General features: G+C 39.7%; 1 protein-coding gene across 1 annotated transcript in view; it reads right to left on the bottom strand.

Moving 5' to 3' along the window:
- Nucleotides 1-2,829, bottom strand: part of SLC15A5 (solute carrier family 15 member 5) — a 108,809-nt gene extending 105,980 nt beyond the window's left edge. Inside the window, 1 exon segment of the mRNA XM_055395243.2 lies at nucleotides 2,463-2,829. Coding sequence (XP_055251218.2) covers nucleotides 2,463-2,829 — 367 coding nt within the window.
- Nucleotides 2,830-21,310: the final 18,481 nt, after the last annotated feature.

Genomic DNA, 21,310 nt, shown 5'->3' with positions numbered 1-21,310 from the left:
AGGTGAATATCAAAGGGACTCAGCCATACATATACACACACTGCTATGTTTAAAACAGATAATCAACAAGGACCTATTGTACAGCACATGGAACTCTGCTCAGTGTTATGTGACAGCCCGGATGGGAGAGGTTTGGGGGAGAACAAATCAAGTCCATTTTAACAAAATTAAAACAATTCAGAACACCTGATGTGAGATACTAAAGATGGCTACACTCCCACCCCTCAGAGAAAACCACCTTTCACAATGGTTACTTGTTCTTAATCAATAGAGAGAGAAAATACTATGATCTTAGTCAACTCAGAAGCCTGTTAAAGAAAACATTTTGGGGGGTTTTTTAGCATGAATTGCTTATATTTTTCTTTAAAAATTTTTTGTTGTTGTTGGAGTATAGTTATTTTACAGTATTGTGTTAGTTTTCACTATATAGCAAAGTGAATCAACTCTACCTCTACATATACATATATCCCATGTTTTTTTGGATTTCCAAGTGTCCATCAACAGAGGAACAGATAAAGAACATGTGGTACATAATATACAATGGAGTATTAATCAGCCATAAAAAGGAATGAAATTGGGTCATTTGTAGAGGCACTATGAACCTAGAGACTAGCATACAGGGTGAAGTAAGTCAGAGAGAATCAAATACCATATATCAACACATAAATGAGGAATCTAGAAAAATTATATAGATGATGTTATCTGCAAAGGTGATTGGCATTGTTGTATATGTACACTCCTATGTAGTCTGTTACCAAGTAAAAAAGAGTAAATCATGCTTAAATGCCTCCTTATCAGAAAATATTCCCTGATACAGAAGAGCAGCCTTGTCACTACCTAGTCTGTCTTGCCCACTTCCCCAGCTTCATTTTTCATCATTGTACATTACCACCCAACAAAATAGCTATTTCTTGATTTTCTCGTGTCCCATTTGAGAAAGTTAGCTTCATAAGAAGAGAGACTGCCTGGAACAATGCCTAGTCATCAACGAGAAACATTTGTGGAATGGTGAATGAATATTTGCCATGCAGTGACTTAGTTTATGTTTCACAGAACTGAAGCAGTTTACAAGTTTGAATCACACTCTGATTGATTCAGTGAACGGTACTTGGCCATCTGATAGAAATGTGCACCGGCTGAGTACCTGCTACCTGTCACTTCCTCATCATCTTCCCGGTCACCCAAAACTGCATTTCTGCTGCACTGGTTGGTTTTGATGAACTACCTTCCTAAGTTCCTCAACTCAGAACTTGGAGTTAATTTCTGTCCTTCTATCATATTTGTGTCCTTATTTAGTTGATGAGTTTTTTTGTGGTTTTATGTTCTTTCTTGGATTAATACTTCTCCATCACCTAGACCAGCATCCTGAGATTTTCTGTTCTCTATCTAATCTCTCACTGTGATTGTTTATTGGAAGATTTCCCAAACGTGTTCATCTCATCTTCAGTAACTCCTTTGTGTCTAGAAGACCACCTTGAACTTCACAGTCTAAATTTCTAGACTGTTCATCAACTTGGTCTCTATACCTTATCAAATAAACTTGATATTTTCCCAACATTGCTTGCAACCACTTTGCTCCCCAAGTTTTAAGGATATATTTCTTTTTTTGCTATGTAAAGTAGCACAGGATAGTGTTAAATTCACTCGGTTTTTTAGCAGGTAACCATAGCTCATAACATGGAAATCATGTATTCAAATGCAATCTTAATTACTATATGACTAATTAAAAGATCATTTTTTCATGAAAACGTTTCTCAGTTATTCTACATGAACTTCAAAACACCTTTTTAGCACATTTCATTTTAATTGTGAAGCAAATGAATGTCACATTTCACATAGAATTTGTCACAAATTTGGGCTTGTGATAGGAAGGGGGAAAAGGAGGGCATTCTACAGAAGACAGACATTTGAAGAGATAATTAATATAAAATATAATTAGTGCAATGATAAAGGTATCAAAGCAACTTCTAACACACACATAGAGACACACATATATACATACACATTTACTGCTGCTGCTGCTAAGTCGCTTCAGTCATGTCCAACTCTGTGTGACCCCATAGACGGCAGCCCACCAGGCTCCCCTGTCCCTGGAATTCTCCAGGCAAGAACACTGGAATGGGTTGCCATTTCCTTTTCCAATGCATGAAAGTGAAAAGTGAAAGTGAAGTCTCTCAGTCTTGTCAGACTCTTAGCGACCCCATGGACTGCAGCCTACCAGGCTTCTCTGTCCATGGGATTTTCCAGGCAAGAGTACTGGAGTGGGGTGCCATTGCCTTCTCCATACACATTTACTAGTAGCCCTCAAATTATACAGAATATAAAATAAATTGAAACAACATTCTAGGCTCATTTATTACACTTTATGCTAAAAACAAGGTGGGAATAACATAAATCAAACATTCTAATAAAAATACACTAAAATAAGTTGTAGAACAGTCCAGTCAGAAGTGGACACTCACCTAGAAAATGCAGAAATAAGCAAATATGGACCAGTTTGTTTCTTCCTAGGCAGAAATCAGCAAGCCAACCTGCAAACACCCGGGTAAGGATTGATGGTCCAATAAAACACAAGTTCAAAATGGCGGCCTGGTAATTGTGATAACCAAGCTTGACAGTGCAGAAGGGAATCATATTGCAGATGACTTCGAAGAAAGTGAACCTCTCACACAGCTCTACTAGAAACAAACAGATTCCAACCTGAATTTTTTTTCACAGAGTACGAAGAAAACAAATAACCAACACGTCTTACGGCTTCCCGCTTCTCTTCTCGATGCTATGATTTAAGGGTACCCTCTCAACGGTATTTTTAAAGCCTGTAACAGACATGACTACCCTCCTTGAATACCACTTAAGTTAGTGGTTTGAACTTGGTGATTTTTGCCCCCATCCCTCTAATGAAAAAATAAATAAGATCTTTGCTTTGAATTTCACAACTCCATGCTAAAGTTTCATAAGGCTTTTTTTGCACATTAATGTTCATTTTGATGATCCAAGAGAACAGAAGAGACATGAGTATTTAAACCGTGGTAGCTCAGTGTGGCCAAATCTGATTTGTTTGTCTAATTACTTAGAGGCTAAATTAGGCTTTTCCTCTGAAATTTATATTGAATTACATGAATCCAGTTGCACACATGTGGAAACTCATCTGCCTCACACTGATAAAGGTTTAAATACGGAGGCAGAAGAAGCAGTTTTTCAGGAGAATTTGAGCACTAGATCAAGAAATAATTTGAGCCTAATAATTTCTGATACTTTAATTAAAACAAGCCAGAACAGTACCTAGAGATAAAGCGCTGAAGAAAATCTGTTTGGAGGGGGCAGGATACCTTATCATTATTACATTTCTTATTATTTTTAGTTGGAATTCTGATAAGAAAGCTAATTAGGTAACAAAAGTGCTAGTACATTTAGGTAACGAGCAGAGTTTGCAAGAAAGTAATTTAAGTGCACTAATGAAAGGAGAAAATTTTAAACAAAAACCCTGTTCCTTCAAGTTGACCCCATGCTTGTTGAACAGCCTCTCAGAGGAAATCAGAATGAAAAGGCGCTATTTGATTCATTATTAGTCAGCAAGAGGGGTACAGCAGCTATCCTACACATGCTTTGGGGAATATCAACTCTGGTATCACCCTGACCCTCCAGCTGGGTGAATGGATGTTAACATTCTATTTTGGAAAGCAGGAGAGCACAAATTAAGCTAAAAAAGCAGCAGTAAAAAGAGAACATTTTAACAGTTAGGAGTTTAGCAGAAGGATATAGGAAGACAAGGGAGTAGAATTATTGGGTCAAAGTCATAGTAATTCAAAACATAGGGGGTGAGTACAGGAATGTTATTTTCATGTTGGAGTCGAAAGCAGAAGACTGATAGACTTTTGACTGTGATTCTTTGACCTAAGAGATTGGGTGCAGAACACTTTGTGTTCACCTCCTCTAAGGGTCTCATTGGAATGGTGGCTATCTTCACCAGCTCAGCATGCCCTGGCTTTCCTTTGTGTGGAGTGATCATGCAATTTCTTATCCAAACTTACACGTATTTGTGAGTGAAAGTGATGCTATTTATAGTTATTCCTGAAAAACAGGTGCACACTGGGATTGTCTAGGGCAAACCCCAATGTGTGGTCCTCCTACCTTTGAGGAATGACTTCCTTCTATTCCATGGGATCCTGGTGGGGCTTTCTTCTGGCCAAGAGAGATCAACACAGGTCTAAGATGGTCGTTTCGCTGTCTCTCCACAGGAATTTTTGTCATAAGTGGACTGATAAGATTAGACCTGGTGGAAGCTGAGTCTGACAAACCCAATAGGGATTGTCCATGTGCCCCTGATGGAGAGCTTAGGACTGTTCTGGTTCAAGTTCTTCAGGGGGACATGGTTAGTTTTTCCTTCTGTAAAGGACTCAATTTCTTTTCTTAAGAAAAATCTTTATTGAATTTGTTACAATACTGCTTCTGTTTTATGCCTTGGTTCTTTGGCGTGCCGTGTGACCAGGACTTGAATCCACACGCCCTGCATTGAAGGCAAGGTCTTAACCACTGGACCACCAGGGAAGTCCCAGGACTCAATTCATAATCAATTTTGGTTTAAATTAGCCCCCTTTGACTTCTGTGGCTTACAAAGAACCCTCAGTGATACTGCTTTTTTTTTTTTTTCTTTCCATCCCAGATGGAAGGGAAAGATGGTCCCCGGCCACTGGTTGATATATTAATATTTAGCCAGTACCTGACAAAGAACTCCTGCAGTGTGATTTCACAAGCAGGGTAGCACCACCTCTTATCGGGGCCTGGTGATGATTGTGTTTGAATTCTTTGGCTCCTCTGTGCATTCTTGCCCAAGGACATGACTCAGGTGGTGGGAACCTGTCATCAGGGGATGGTTACCAGGGAGTGTGCAGTGTGTGCTCTGTCACTGTCATGTCTGACTCTTGGCAACCCCATGGACGGTAGCCCAACAGACTCTTCAGTCCATGGGATTCTCCAGGTAAGAACTCTGGAGCGGGTTGCCATTCCTTCTCCAGAAGATCTTCCTAACCCAGGGACTGAATCCTTGTCTCCTGCATTGGCAGGTGGATTATTTACCACTGAACCACCTGGGCTTCCCCAAAGCAACAGTATTTGCTGAGTAGGGCTGAAACAATAGGAAAGCATTTCTCAATACTGAGCTCAGAATGAACTTAAAGGGCAAGTCCCAACTCCACTTGAGAATAACACTTGGCCAGAAATATTGAATACTGTCTCTAGGAATACACTTGAGTCCTTAAGTGGGAATTTAGGCAAACTTTAGCTTTATACAACCGTATCCTAACACCAACACCTTCAGGCTTGTTTTCTGTCCTTCCCCTTCCATGCCACCCTTAATAAAGTGACATTTTCCCCCCATTATAGAAATAGGTATGCACATTAGATACAATTTGGAAAATGTCTAAAAACAGAAGGAAAAAACAGTGAATCTTTTTGAAGTATTTCCTTTGATGTTGTCCCCTCATGGCTAGTTTTTATTAGCAAGCTTTAAATATTTCAGTTGTATAATTGTATACAATTACTGTATAATATGTTTTCTACTCCTTTTGTAGGTAATGTTATAAGCAGTTTAACATGCCATTGTGAACTCCTTGTAAACATGAATTTTTATTAATAGACATTAATAGACAGATATATGGCTCACTTAACTATTCCTCCACTTTGGGTTAGTTACATTTGTCTCAGATCAATTATGCCAATCTTTCTTTAACTTTGGACCCTGAGCCCACATTTAAAAGAGAAAGCACCTTTATTAGCAAAAATTTAATGAATATTTTTGCATAAAGGTTCTCATTTCCTGATTACAACCTTAGGCTAGTTTCTCAGAAGTAACTGGGTTAAAGTGTGGGAAAGTTTTTAGGCATCTTGATATTTAATGTCAAATTATAATACAAACCAGGCATGTTTTAAAATTAAAGAGTCTGTATCATTTTTGGAATGCAAAATTTTACTTATCATATGTAGTAGAGGAAATTTATTATAACACATATTTATTATAGATATTATTTATATTATGTATTTATAATATATAGTATACATATAATACATATTTACTGTATCTTATCTAATACAGGAAATTAGTCAAAGGCCTATTTGATAACCTAATGACCACCCATGATTTTTACTGAATACGCAGATCCTGAATGTATCAGATTCCACAAGGGTTTCATTGGAAATATACCAGAAACGTAAGCATTACTTTTAAGGAGAATATTTGTAACAATGCAGGGTTAAAAGCATTTCTATAAAATATCCCCAAGTTGATTATAAATTCTGAGGAAACTGTATTGTCTGTCAAAATGATTTTACAGTATGTTGGTGTAATAATTTCAAATTTGATATGTACTTATGGAATAATTTTTCATAAGTCCTCTCTAAGCATTTAAAATTTTTTGTTAATTAAAGGATAATTGCTTTACAATGTTGTGTTAGAATAAGCATTTTTAAGGGAATGGTGGGAATGTAAACTGGTACAACCACTATGGAGGACAGTATAAAGTTGCCTTTAAAAAACTAAGAATAAACCTATTATATGACTCACTGACCCTACTACTGGGTATATACCCTGGGAAAACGATAATTCAAAAAGACACCCGTACCCCCAATGTTCATAGAAGTACTATTTACAATAACCAAGACATGGAAGCAAACTAAATGTTCATTGACAGATGAAAAAATAAAGCTGTGATATATATATGCATGCGTGGGTGCTAAGTTTCTTCTGTCATGTTGACTCTTTGAGACTCTATGGTCTATAGCCCACCAGACTCCTCTGTCCAGGGGAATCTCCAGGCAAGAATACTGGAGTGGGTTGCCATGCCCTCCTCCAAGGGATCTTCCTGACCCAGGAATGGGACCCAAGTCTCTTGTATCTCCTATATTGGCAAGCCAGTTGTTTATTTATATATGTGGGGAGCCACATATATATATATATATATATATATAATATATATACATATAATACACATATGCACACACACACACAGTAAAATACTACTTGGCCATAAAAAACAAAAATAATGCCATTTGCACCAACATGAATGCAACCAGAAATCATCATACTAAGTAAAGTAAGTCAGAAAGAGAAAGACAAATACCATACGAAATCTCTCATATGTGGAATCTAAAATATGATACAAATGAACATATTTACAAGATAGAAACAGATTCATAGACATAAAAAACAATTTATGGTTACCAAAGGGCAAAGAGAGAGGGATAAATCAGGTGTTTGAGATTAGCAGATACCAATTACTATATATAAAATAGATAAACAAGGTCCTACTGCATAGCACAAGGAACTATATTTAATATCCTATAATAAACCATAATAGAAAAGAATATGAAAAAAGTATATATACATATATATATTAAGGTATAACTGAATCACTTTGCTGTACATTAGAAACTGATACAGCATTGTGAATCAACTATGCTTCAATAAAAAATACTCCTTTGATTCTCAAAGATAGTTTTCTCTGTGTTCTTAAGACACTGTGTACATCTTTCTTAAAAAATAGTTTTTAATTAGTTTGCATTTTCTTCACTGACCATGTGTTGAAAATAGGGGCAGTTTCATGTTTATCTTTATCCTTCACTGCCTAGAACAGTGCATGGAATGTTATTTCACTTTGCGTCTAGTGGCTAAGAGTGAGTGTGACATACCAGACAGAAATAACATTTACTCATGCAGAGTTCTATAAGAACTCTTTGTTTATTTATTTTTAAAAATCTGCTACCAGATCTTGACTCTAGTAATTGGGTAGAATCCACTTGATGTCTATATATGAATACATGACTAGTTGACTTACTGAGTGAATAAATGAAAAAACAGTTTAAGATGAGATATTCTTAGGAGGCTTTGAAAGAAACAAAGGCATTTTTATGTACCTAATTAACCCTATCGGAGAAGGCAATGGCAAGCCACTCCAGTACTCTTGCCTAGAAAATCCCATGGATGGAGCAGCCTGGTAGGCTGCAGTCTGTGGGGTCGCTAAGGGTCGGACACGACTGAGCGACTTCACTTTCAATTTTCACTTTCACACATTGGAGAAGGAACTGGCAACCCACTCCAGTGTTCTTGCCTGGAGAATCCCAGGGACGGGGGAGCCTGGTGGGCTTCCGTCTAGGGGGTCACACAGAGTCGTACACGACTGAAGTGACTTAGCAGCAGCAGCAGCAGCAATGAACCCTATCTGACCACTAGCAATATTTACTGAGCACCAGGTAGCTCCCAGGCCCTGGGGAGCTCATGATGACAAAATAGCAAACTTGGCTGGATAGGGGTAACCGTACAGTGAGGAATATCAACAGTTAAGCAAGAACTACACTCCAGAGAGTTATGTGCTGTGGTGGAGGAAGAAGAGAGTACAGTAGAGCTTATAGCAGCACTAGCTGTCGGAGAGCAGGGGGGCAGTATATGTATACATGTGGTTGATTCACTTTGCTGTACAGCAGAAACTAACAACATTGTAAAGCAATTATACTCCAATAAAAATAAAGTCCACAGAAAAATTTTCATGGAAGTGATACCTACGCTTGAATCCCCTGCATGCATGCTCAGTCACTTCAGTTGGGTCCAACTCTTTATGACTCTTCGTACTGTAGCCTGCCAGGTTCCTCTGTCCATGGGATTCTCCAGGCAAGAATATTGGAGTGCATTACCATTTCCTACTCTAGGGGATCGTCCTGATTCAGGGATCCAACCCGTGTCTCCTGTGTCTCCTGCATTGCAGGTGGATTCTTTGCCACTAGCACCATCTAGGAAGTCCTTGAATCCCTTCAGTTCAGTACAGTTCAGTCGCTCAGTCGTGTCCGACTCTCCGTGACCCCATGAACCACAGCACGCCAGGCCTCCCTGTCCATCACCAACTCCCGGAGTACACTCAAACTCATGTCCACAGAGTCGGTGATGCCATCCAGCCATCTCATTCTCCGTCGTCCCCTTCTCCTCCTGCCCCCAACCTTTCCCAGCATCAGAGTCTTTTCCAGTGAATCCCTTAGAAGGACACAATTCAGCCTTGGGAAAATATATAAGATGAGGCTTGTTCCTAACAGAGGGCATGCTCTCCATAATACAGATCACTTTACTTTTTTTTAGATTAATTTTTACTGGAGTATAGTTGATTTACAAGGTTGTGTTACTTTTTGCTGCACAGCAAAGTGAATCAGTTGTACCTATATATTATATATATATATATCCACTCCTCTTTAGATTCTTTTCCCATACAGGTCATTACAAAGTATTGAGTAGAGTTTCTTGTGTTATACAGTAGGTCCTTGTTAGCTATCTATTTTATATATATTAATAGTAGTCTATATATGTCAGTCACAATCTCCCCATTTTCTTCCCTGACCTTGTGTTGAGAACAGGGGAAGTTTCATATTTATCTTTATACCCCTTTTCCTAGAACAGTGCCTGGAATATTATTTCAGTTTGTGTCTAGTGGCTGAGAGTGGAAAAGAGTCCCATCTCCCTTTTTCCCCTAAAGAGTCGGACATGACTGAGCGACTGAACTGAACTGAACTGAACCATAAGTTTGCTTTCTACATCTGTGACTCTATCTTTGTTTTGCAAATAAGTTTGTTTGTAAGTTATTTAGATTCCACATATGTGATATATGATATTTATCTTTCCCTGTCTGACTTACCTCACTCAGTATGACAATCTCTAGGTCCATCTTTGTCACTGCAAATGACATTATTTCATTCTTATTTTATGACTGAGGAATATTGCATTGTATATATGTACCACATCTTCTTTATCCATTCATCCATTGATAGACATTTAGATTGCTTCCATGTCTTAGCTATTGTAAATAGTGCTGCAATGAACATTGGGGTGCATGTATCTTTCTGAATTATGGTTTTCTCAAGGTATATGCCCAGACGTGGGATTACTGGATCAGAGGATATTTCTGTTTTTAGTTTTTTAAGAACTCAAAAGGCTTAGATTGAGGAGCTCCAAGGTTGGGGAGAAAAGAGTCAGGAAGCTAATAGATAAGAAAAAAACTAGATCATAAATGGTTTTAGAATATTGAATTTGGACTGGGTCCTGAAGTCATCCCTATTTTATATGTTGAACCCACAGAATAAAACAAATTTCTACAACAAAGCAGGATACAAAAGACTAAAATCTTTCATACCAAATCATTTTTTTTCCACTCATGATCAGAAGTATGGACCCCAGTTAAGAGGTATTGACAAAACTCAGTAATTCCTAGCTACTTCTTTTGCTACCATGACTACCTAGAATACCAGCATAGCAATCTAGGCACAAATGAATGTAAAAAAGAGATGCCAGGCTTTGCTAGAAAATTGAAGGTAGAGTCTTTAGTACTAATTGGATATGTGTCATGATGAAGTAAGAGTGTCAAGGATGAGGAACGTTACATTGCAGACGTTGCTGTGGATAGTGGTACTACTGTTCAACACTAAGGAGCAGAAGGAACATGAAGTGGAACTGAAAGTGGCTCAGTCGTGTCCGACTCTTTGCAGCCCCACGGACTATCTAGTCCATGGAATTCTCCAGGCCAGAATGCTGGTGTGAGTAACCTTTCCCTTCTTCAGGGGATCTTCCCAATCCAAGGATGGGACCCAGGTCTCCCGCATTGTGGGCGGATTCTTTACCAGCTGAGCCACAAGGGAAGCTCAAGAATACTGGAGTGGGTATCCTATCCCTTCTCCAGCGGATCTTCCTGAGTCAGGAATTGAACCAGGGTCTCCTGCATTTGCAGGCAAATTCTTTACCAACTGAGCTATCAGGGAAGCCCACTAAGGAACAGAGCTGGAGTCAAACTATCTCCACCGTTTGACATATTGGGGCACCTACAGAATATCCAGTAGATGAAGAAAGAGGGAAATGGAGTTCCCTTTGTGTATATGTGGGAAGAGTTACTTCCTGCTTTGAGTAGAAGTGAAGCATAACCCCAATGAGATTTTCTGTAGTGACGTTAAATCTTCCAAGGCAAAATATCTCAGAACATTGCTGTTTAATCACCTCTACTGAATAATATGTGTATTTCATGGGAATTTATGGAGCACCATGTCATACCTTTGAAAAGCACCTAGAGAAGACTATAGGAGACTATAGCCTCTGCTAAGCATATGCCAGGATGATAACATTAAGAAAAAGTTAACATTTTTATTCAGGAAAGAAAATGGATTTGTTTTAGTTGTTTTGAAATTCATCACAAGATGTAATCTATTTCAAAATTTAAAATTTTTGAGTCACTATTTTTAAAATGTTGCCAAGTCTACTAAACAATTCGTTATTTTTAATACTAGATTATATCTTCACTGAAAGAAAAATGTAAGCAGTTGAATCATGCACTATGTTAATCAGTATGAAGGTAAAACTAATTTCTTGTCATTCATCTCAGATTTGGGTTTTGCCAATTTTAGAGAAGATCTGTAGGAGGAAACCATTACTCTCTATGGTTCAGTTCAGTTCAGTTCAGTCACTCAGTCGTGTCCGACTCTTTGCGACCCCACGAATCACAGAACGCCAGGCCTCCCTGTCCATCACCAACTCCCGGAGTTCACTCAAACTCATGTCCACAGAATCGGTGATGCCATCCAGCCATCTCATTCTCCGTCGTCCCCTTCTCCTCCCGCCCCCAACCTTTCCCAGCATCAGAGTCTTTTCCAGTGAGTCAACTCGTCACATGACTCTCTATGGTACTGACCTTGAAAATCTAAAATGCTGATGAATGTTAAAGTCCGCACTTAAAAAACATTAAAAACAAATTTTCTTTGGCCATGCCGCAAGTCATGTGGAATCTTAGTTTTCCAACCTGAGATTGAACCTATGCTTCCTACATTGGAAGTGCAGTCTTAACCACTGAACTGACAGGGAAGTCCCAGCCCCCAGTTTTAATCCAATCATTTGCTTAGAATATGGGTTTGGTCGTTAATAGACATGTTTTGAAAGGATGATGCTTTGCTTAAGGAAAGCATCTTACCATAGGGGGAGGAAGGATTGGAAATATAGATACAGGAGTAGGACTGGTGGCATCTGGTTTTGTAAATTTATAATTTTAGTTAGACTGGCACCTAACATCAAAATTATACAGTCTTAAATCTGCAAGAGGATATTTGTGCCCAGTGGACAGAAGAGCCTGGTGGGTTACAGTCCGTGAGGAAGCAAGCGTCAGACATGAGTTAGTGGCTGGACCACCACCATCACCTTGTTTTACAATGTTTTACAGCTGAAGGGCTGAGAGGGGAAGTGATTTGTCTAAGCTTACTTAACTAATGATAGCTTGTCCTGTAATAAAATTCATGCCACTTTGTTGCCAATCCAATTTTATTTCTATAGCATTGTAGTTGGGTAAAATAATCTGTCTTAGAGCTCTGAAGGTTGAGTATCTTGAAAATTAGAAATTGACCCAGGCCAATAAAATTTATAGTTAATCAAGTTCATAACATTGTAGAAATGCTTTTAGACCCAGTTCTCTTGTTACCTACACACATTTGTACAATAAACTTAACTTCTCAGGACTTCAGTTTCCTTTCACGGTGACTAATGCCTTTGGATTACACGATATTTAAAGCCCTTTCTAGTTTTAGATTCTACTTTCCCTTGCTAAAGATCCTGGAAATTTATAAGAAATATATCCTTTTCACAGTAGTAATAGAGTTGCCTTCCTATAAATTTTACTTTTCATATATGTAAACTCTGAACAGGGCATAAGTAAGATTTAACTATTTTAAAAGATGCAATTGCCATGGTTATAGCTAGATTTCTATCTTTGTAGTACTGTCCCTGTGGATCCAATTTGAGAGGTGAGAAGGTAAAAAGCAAAGGAAGAGCACCTCATCTCTCTCTCACTCCCTGGACCCGAGAGTTAGAGAATCGGCCCTGTCCTTTCAAAATTTATGCAGGAGAAAAAACAGAAAATTTAAAAATATATGGTTATAAATATCACTTTGATACTGATTTCATTGTTTTTTCAAACTCTGCAAATTTTATTCTCGGGACTTTATTCAAACACATGTAATTACCTAAGCTAAGCAGTTTTTCATACTTTCAAAGCTCTTGCGTTATTGCACCTGTACGACGGCTTTATAATTCAGTAGTAATTGAACAGCAATTATTTTTCATGATGCATGTACATTTTTATATCAGATTGTTGGCAGATATTCTTTATGATGATGTCGTTTTCGCTAATGAGGAAATTAGAGCGAGTTATCTCATAGAGTGCGATGTCTTTTTCTGACTCATTTCCTAGCTCTTGACATGGATTTTAGAAAGTTGTGTTGTGAAGCTACATATACAAAGGGGAACAGTGTTATTTCTGAACCCACAGAATCCAGGGGCAGTGGTGAGCTGTTTTATAAGGCTGGTAAGATCCTGCCTATCTTGTCCGTGTGATAGACTCTGATATTAAACTTATATATGTATCTACCTATATATTTAGACTGTAAAAATTCCAAGAGAACAAAAATCAGACCTTTTAAGTTTTCACAGTGTTATGCCCAAAGTGTGTGCTATGTGTGTGTGTGTGTGTGTGCTCAGTTGTGTCTGACTCTTTGTAACCCCATGGACTGTACCCTCCCAGGCTGCTCTGTCCATGGCATTCTCCAGAGAAAAATACTGGAGTGGGTTGCCATGCCGTCATCCAGGGGATCTTCCAGATCTGGACTCGAACCCACATCTCTCGTCTCCTGCATTGGCAGGCAGGTTCTTTACCACTAGTGCCACCTAGGAAACCTTATTTTGATAATTCTAGAGCACAGTATGAAGAGAAGGAGTGGTGGGAGACGAGCAAGATGGGGCAAGATTGTGGAGGGTCTTGTTTCATGAAACAGAGCTTAGATTTTATGCAGAACTCATGAGAAAGACATGAAGTTTTCTAATTGTGGGTTGATGGAGTCAGAACTATATTCTAAAGAGCCAGAAGGTGTATCCTTCTAGCATCAATGGGAAGAATGGCTAGGAGGCCATTGAAACCGGCTAGCAAAGACATAACCTGGGAGATAAGTGATCACAGCCTATTTGTGGGTGTTTTAATGATGGTGGAAGGCAGGGCATAGATTAGTGAGTCATAAAGGAGGAAAACATGACCAAAATTTCTGACTGATTTAAATATAGAGGATAGGGAAGGGGAAATCAACCTTGACTCCCAGGTTTCTGACTGGAGAGATTTCATAGCACTATTTGCTGAGACACAGATGGGTGGGAGGGTTTTGAAGTAGGAGTGTATGTGGGAATGAGCAACATCATGGACTCAGTTTTGATATATTGCTTTTGAGAAGCCTAAGGAACATACTGAAATAGATGTCCAGAATATCCATATCTGAAGTTGAGGAGACAACCTGGACCAGAAATACAAATTGAGTCACCTGCTTACTGATGCTCAATAGAACCGTAAGAGTGGTTGAAGCCATTCAAAGAGGGTGGGGAGAGTAAAACAAAGGCAAAACAAGGCCTGATGGAGGATTTCGATATTTAAGTCAGAAAAAGAGTGTGTAAGTGGGAATGCAGGATGGAAAAGGGAGTCATGGCCAGGTTGGGATTGCCTGGTAGATTTTGGAAGAACTGAATAGTCAAATATAATGTATCTAAATAATTTAATAACAAATAAAGTATTGATATCTTTGGGCTTCCCAGGTGGTTCAGTGGTAAAGAATACACCTGCCAATGCAGGAGATGCAGTTTCAATCCCTTGGTCAGGAAGATCCCCTGAAAGAGGAAATGGCAACCCACCCCAGTGTTCTAGCCTGGAAAATTCCATGGACAGAGGAGCCTGGAGGGCTACAGTCCATGGGGTCGCAGAGTCAGACATGACTGAGCACACACATACACATTGATACCTTTGATGAGGGGCCAATTTCATTGGCACAATAAATGCTGTACTGAATGTGTTTTCAAAGCGCTCAGACATGTTCCTGGATTCTTATGTAAGATGCCTGTATAAAAGGGTGGGATTAATTCTGCTGAGTTGAGGAGACCATCACATATAACTGACCATGAAGAAAATGGGAATCTGCCTTATGGAAAAGGTGAAAATGTGAATTCTATTTAGGGCAACAGTATGAACAAAATCCTGCAGCCTGGAACATAGAATATTTGGGTCTCCATGTGACTGGGTGTTCCTGATGGTCCCCATTTTCCAGGCCTCCAAGTTTCCACTTGTGCACACCCCCCACCTATTGATCAAAATGACATAGAATCCAATTGGTAAGAGAGCTTCAGAAGCAGTTTTCAGAGGTCAATCTCCAGTGATACAGAACAAACTAACCGAAAGGCCCAGAATGAACCTGAGAAAAAATAACACTGGAAATGGACAGGAAGAGGTAAAGGGAATAAAGAAGTCTTAGGTATTTATGCCTATGGGCTTCCCCAGTGACTCAGCAGGTAAAGAATCTGTCTTGCAATGCAGGAGGGACAGATTCAGTCCCTGGGGCAGGAAGACACCCTGGAGGAGGAAATGGCAACCCTCTCCAGTTTTCTTGCCTGAAAAATCCGGTGGAAAGAGGAGGAGCCCAGAGGGCTACAGTCCATGGGGTTGCAGAATCAGACACAAGTGAGCATATATTGATGGCTGCTGCTGCTGCTAAGTCACTTCATTCGTGTCCGACTCTGTGCGACCCCATAGACGGCAGCCCACCAGGCTCCCCCATCCCTGGGATTCTCCAGGCAAGAATACTGGAGTGGGTACATTGATGCCTAACTGTACTCATTGTATGGAATGGGTCGGGTATACTGGTCCCAGAGAGGTTTTGGAAGTCGACTGCATCTCCGCTCCACCCGGGTCCCCATACACATTTGGGTGAATGAATGACATTTAACTGGAGTGGAAGATACAGAAGAAAAAGCTCATTGAGCTTGAATTTAGGTGTATAGTTGAAGTTCCCAAGAAACGTAAGGATATTCAGATATAGAAATTTGGACCTGGGACACAAGAATGTGAGCCATAATGAAGTTGACCTGGGAATCATCAAGGTATACATAATCATTAGAGACATTAAAACAGATGAGTTCATAAGGGCTGTAAAGCAAGATGAGAAGACCACCAAGGACTCAGTCCTGTGAGGACTTGACAGTTCTGGATTAGATTTTATAATATTTGGTTTTTTTCACTCATCCTCCTAGATTCTGATGTCATTTTCTCCAAAGGTATCTATGGTAAGTAGGTAAGTAAAATGGAAAATTGAGGTTATTTTAAATATTGGTAAGTATTTCAGTATTTCTTTTTAAAAGAACATCTACCACTCAGAGGAATAAAGAGTCTGGATTGTTTCAGTCTTTATTTGTCTGCATTTTTACTCTTTTTAACAACACTATTAAAAAAACCACACTGGTGATTTGGGTTGACTCATTTCATTTTATCTTTTAATTTTCAAATTCCTTCTTTTTGGGATTTTACTTATAGCCATACCCAGTTAATCTGCTTTTTTAAAAAAAAAATCTACTTTGTGCCTTACCCTGGCCACCTCTACTGAGAGAAATCAGCAACTATTTCCTGAGTCTCTTTGTGTGGTGCTGATGGTCTTCATTTAACACCCAGAGAGCACAGAACATTTAGCTGTTGCCTTCCCTTACATTTGCAATTCATACTCTGTGTCAATTCATGTGGTTGATATTATAAAAATCATTTTAAACCTAGTTTAACTTTTCTTTTTTAACGTTTGGCTTATTCATAATTTTATGAGCTATAAATTTTATTGCATTGTGAATTGCCTTTCCCATCTGCAGATAACTCTGAGGAAGTCCTTGGAGAAATTGCTTAGGATGTGGTAAAAAAAATGAAAAGAAAGGGACTTCTGTTGTGATGTGGTGTTAGGCCAAAATGTATCCTTGAGTAGAAAATGACCTGGGGGGAAGAATTTGGGCTCTCTCTGTAAATTCAGTTTTATTTAAGGGGTTCACTCTGCCTGAACAAGTAAATTCTGCCCACATCATGCACAATGAACATGAAATTGGATGCAATTGCATGGTTTACTAAAACAGTAGTTCTAATGGATCCATATAAATTCCTTCTGAGCAAAAATGTTCTTCAGTGTGATTATTCAGATACACTGTCAATAAGAATGAAAATAAGGAGAACATGCAAATTCCCATTTTTCTTGTGAAATGCAGATTTAGTCTTGATATGGATTAAATCTGGGATTATTATGGTCATACCAAAAGGAGAAGGGAGCGGCAGAGGATGAGATGGTTGGATAGCATCACCAACTCAATGGATATGAAGTTGAGCAAACTTCAGGAGATAGTGGAGAATGGGGAAGCCTGGCGCACCACAGTCCATGGGGTCACAAAGAGTCAGACACGACTTAGCAACTAAACAATGACAACAACCAGATATTTATTGAATGTTTTAGAATTCCCACAACCACATTTTATTATTAAGTTAAAGCTGAAATATGCAGAAGAAAAATTACTATGTGGATTATTTTCATGTTGGGTTTATTTATATTAACAAACAGTAAATGACTGTAAGGATATTAAAGAACAGCTGTAATGAATTGGGGGTTCAAGTTCTTCTGGCTTGTTGATTCGGCGCAAATATAACTTTATTTATTCACTAGCTATTTTAAATTAGTGTGTTTATATTTCCAATAATGTGAAATATTTTCCTAAAGAGTTTGGGGAGGTCCAATATCAGAGTGTTGAGAAGTAGCTGCTGCTGCTGCTGCTAAGTCGCTTCAGTCGTGTCCGACTCTGTGTGACCCCATAGACAGCAGCCCACCAGGCTCCCCCGTCCCTGGGATTCTCCAGGCAAGAACACTGGAGTGGGTTGCCATTTCCTTCTCCAATGCGTGAAAGTGAAAAGTGAAAGTGAGGTCTCTCAGTCGTGTACGACTGAGTGACCCCATGGACTCAGCCTACCAGGCTCCTCCATCCATGGGATTTGCTAGGCAAGAGTACTGGAGTGGCTTGCCATTGCCTTCTCCGGTTGAGAAGTAAAGATACTGCATTTGAATACTGTTTGTTGAAATTAAACCACTTTTTAAATTTTGCTGTCTGAAATACGTATTTTTACTATGTCCATGTACACCAAACATGACCTCATGGAAGGGCCTTTTCCTCAGCCCTTTCCTCTCTCTAAATAGAATGCTTTTATCCCAGATAACCACATATCCATCTTCCTCACCTCCATCAAGACTTTGCTCAGTTACCATTTTCTCAGTTAGGCCTACACTGAACTTCCTCTTTAAAATTGCTCACTGACTCCCCACTGGACAGGCTTCCCAGGTGGCTCAGTGGCAAAGAGTCTGCGTGCTAATGCAGAAGATGCAGCAGGTTGGATCCATGAGTTGGGAAGATCCTCTGGAGGAGGACATGGCAACCCACTCCAGTATTCTTGCCTGGAGAACAGAGGAGCCTGGAGGGCTATAGTTCATGGGGTCTCAAAGAGTCGGACATGACTGAGCACAGACTCTACATTCTGGGGACCAGCTTGTCCTGCTTTGCCTGGAACTTTCCTTGTTTTAACACTGCAAGTCCCACATCCCAAAAACCTCCTCCTCTAGTACCCCTTACTCTGTCCAAGTTGTTAATTTATGTAGATATGTATGTATGTATGTATCCATCCATCTTCATATACACCACACACACACATGTACATTCACGCACTTAATTGAATGTTTCCTTATGGAAGAATTGTTTTACAACAGCATGACTTTTCACTGTCCCCTTGCCATCCCCACAGAAACATCCAAAGGCCTCAAAGCAGTGCTCAATGCATACTCATTAAACGAATGAAAAAAATTTATATGTCAAGGCAGATTAGTAAAAATTAAAATAGAAAGGCCATGCCGATGTCCCACCTATCAAATTGGTGTTTTGATTTTTATCATTTTTCTCACTGCTGCTGCTAACTCACTTTAGTCGTGTCTGACTCTGTGCGAGACCATAGATGGCAGCCCACCAGGCTCCTCTGTCCCTGGGATTCTCCAGGCAAGAATACTGGAGTGGGTTGCCATTTCCTTCTCCAATGCGTGCATGCATGCTAGGTCGCTCCAGTTGTGTCCGACTCTGTGCGACCCCATGGACAGCAGCCCACCAAGGCTCCTCTGTCCACGGGATTCTCCAGGCAAGAATACTGGAGTGTGTTGCCATTTCCTTCTTCAAGGGATCTTCCCAACCCAGGGATTGAACTTAAGTCTCCCTCACTGCAGGCAGATTCTTTATTGTTTGAGCCACCAGGAAAGACCAAGAATACTGGAGTGAGTAGCATATCCCTTCTCCAGGGGATCTTCCCCACCCAGGAATGGAACTGGGGTCTCCTGCATTGCAGGTGGATTCTTTACCAGCTGGGTTACCAGGGAAGTCCATAATAGACCTGGATGTGTTACTAAATGATATTAAACCAATATCTCAAGTAGAAATGAGGATAATAGACCAGGAAAATGGCACTATTCACCAGAACCACTCAGGTACTCAGGATGAGTCCCTACAAGTCTTTATAATGGTTTCTTTCAGCCTATACCCTGACTGATGGCTAAGACTTGTTACCTTCCATTATCCCTCCTTCTCCTTTCTCATTTAAGCTTCTGAGTTTTTGGAGATTTCTCTCCTCTTTCCTAGCCTTTACATCCAATCAAACAACTGCACTTGTTTTATTTTCAGATACTTTTCAGATATCTCCTCTTTTCTACCCTTAGTGTCCCTTATTTGGTGTTCCCTCATGATCCCTTGCCATAATTATTGTAAAAGACTTTCTCCACTTTAGTGATATTACAATTCCTTCTCTATCCAGCTGCCATAATCCTCTATTTACTGTGTCACTCTCCCGAATAATGCACTTCCTGCTTGGGAAGACGCGGTGCTCACCATCCTCTGACTTCTGCTTTTCATTCTTCAGCAACTCTTTCTGCTTCATCAACACCAAACTACTTATGTGTGTATGCTCAGTTGCTTCAGTCATGTCTGACTCTGCAGCCCCACGGACTGTAGCCCACCCGGCTCCTCTGTCAATGGGATTCTCCAGGCAAGAATACTGGAGTGGGTTGCTATGCCCTCCTCCAGGGGAGTCTTCCCAATGCGGGGATCAAACCCTCGAACCCTCTCTCAAGCCTCTTGCATAGGCAGGCAGGTTCTTTACCACTAGTTCAGTTCAGTTCAGTTCAGTTCAGTCGCTCAGTCGTGTCCGACTCTCCGCGACCCCATGAATCACAGTACCACCTGGGAAACCCACCAATATTTCCCACCACAGCTCTGGCCTTAATTTCCTTTGGCCCATGCTGTCTCCTCTTTCATGAATACTATCCTCTCCAGTTGGCTAAGTTTTCTTCGTATTTCAAGATTTATGTCAGATTTCCTGTCCTCTCAGAAGCTGTACCCATGTTTCAGTTCATGGAAGGTGACGTGTCCCGTCGCTCTGCTGCTCCAACACTGTGCTTCAAGATATCACATTACCATTTTTTTATCTCTTTTCCCCATTTTGTCCTTCCCTCTCCAGATATGGATGAAGTCTTATTCCTTTTCAGATTGACAGCATCCAGCAAAGGACTTGGTGATGAAACAACTGCTTGTTGAAAGAGGGAATGAATGAATGCTTATATTACTTCACTGTTACCAGCACTGAATCGATGTTCACGCGCAAGTCATTTATTGGTCAGCGAAGGACTTCCTTTAAACTCTTTTTTCAAGGTATCTCTTTTGTTTCTCTCATGGAGAATCCGCTTTTCCTTCAACACCTGACAAATGAGTCACACCTCAGCTGTAATGAAATTTTCCTTCCGCTGCCAATTCTCTCTTCTTGATGGAAGGACCCATGTTAAAACTTTTTATTTTATTCCCTTCAGACTATTGTAATGGTCTTTTGGCTGGTGTCCCAGCACTTATAATTAACAGACTTCAGTTGGTATGAAATGTTGCTACTGGAATTCAACCCAACACTGGATCAAATAAGCACATAATTCTGGTTTTCGTGTTGTCAAAATTAGAGATGGAAAATTATTATTAGTTTCACATAGACTCTGATCCTCTGGGGACTTAAGGCAAAATTGCTCCCCTCTGGTGTTTTGTCCACTGAGTTTAAGTGAATCAAGCAACAGGTTTTCTGCTATTTCCCTTGGGAGATTCTTTCACTGTCAAATAGAAGTGATTAAAAAAAAAAGAAGGAAAAAAACCTCTTCAACTTATATTAGGTTTTCTTGACTGGTTTTCTTTCTAGCCTTTGCTCAGTGGAATTCAGAAGCATCTATATCTGATGGAGTGTATCCTTTTGGCCAAAAGGTTTATTTTCTTCTGTGATGCTAGTTGAAGGCATTGCCTTTATAATGACCCATTTAATCCCAGTCACTTGGAAATGAGTTAAATACTACCTCCTTCACACAA

The sequence above is a fragment of the Moschus berezovskii genome, chromosome 6 (genome assembly GCF_049115385.1).
Source record: "Moschus berezovskii isolate FMDL1 chromosome 6, NW_MosBer_1.0, whole genome shotgun sequence".
Taxonomy (NCBI): Eukaryota; Metazoa; Chordata; class Mammalia; order Artiodactyla; family Moschidae; genus Moschus; species Moschus berezovskii.
The sequence above is the reverse complement of the archived record's forward strand: the minus strand, read 5'-3'. Positions and strand labels throughout refer to the sequence as shown.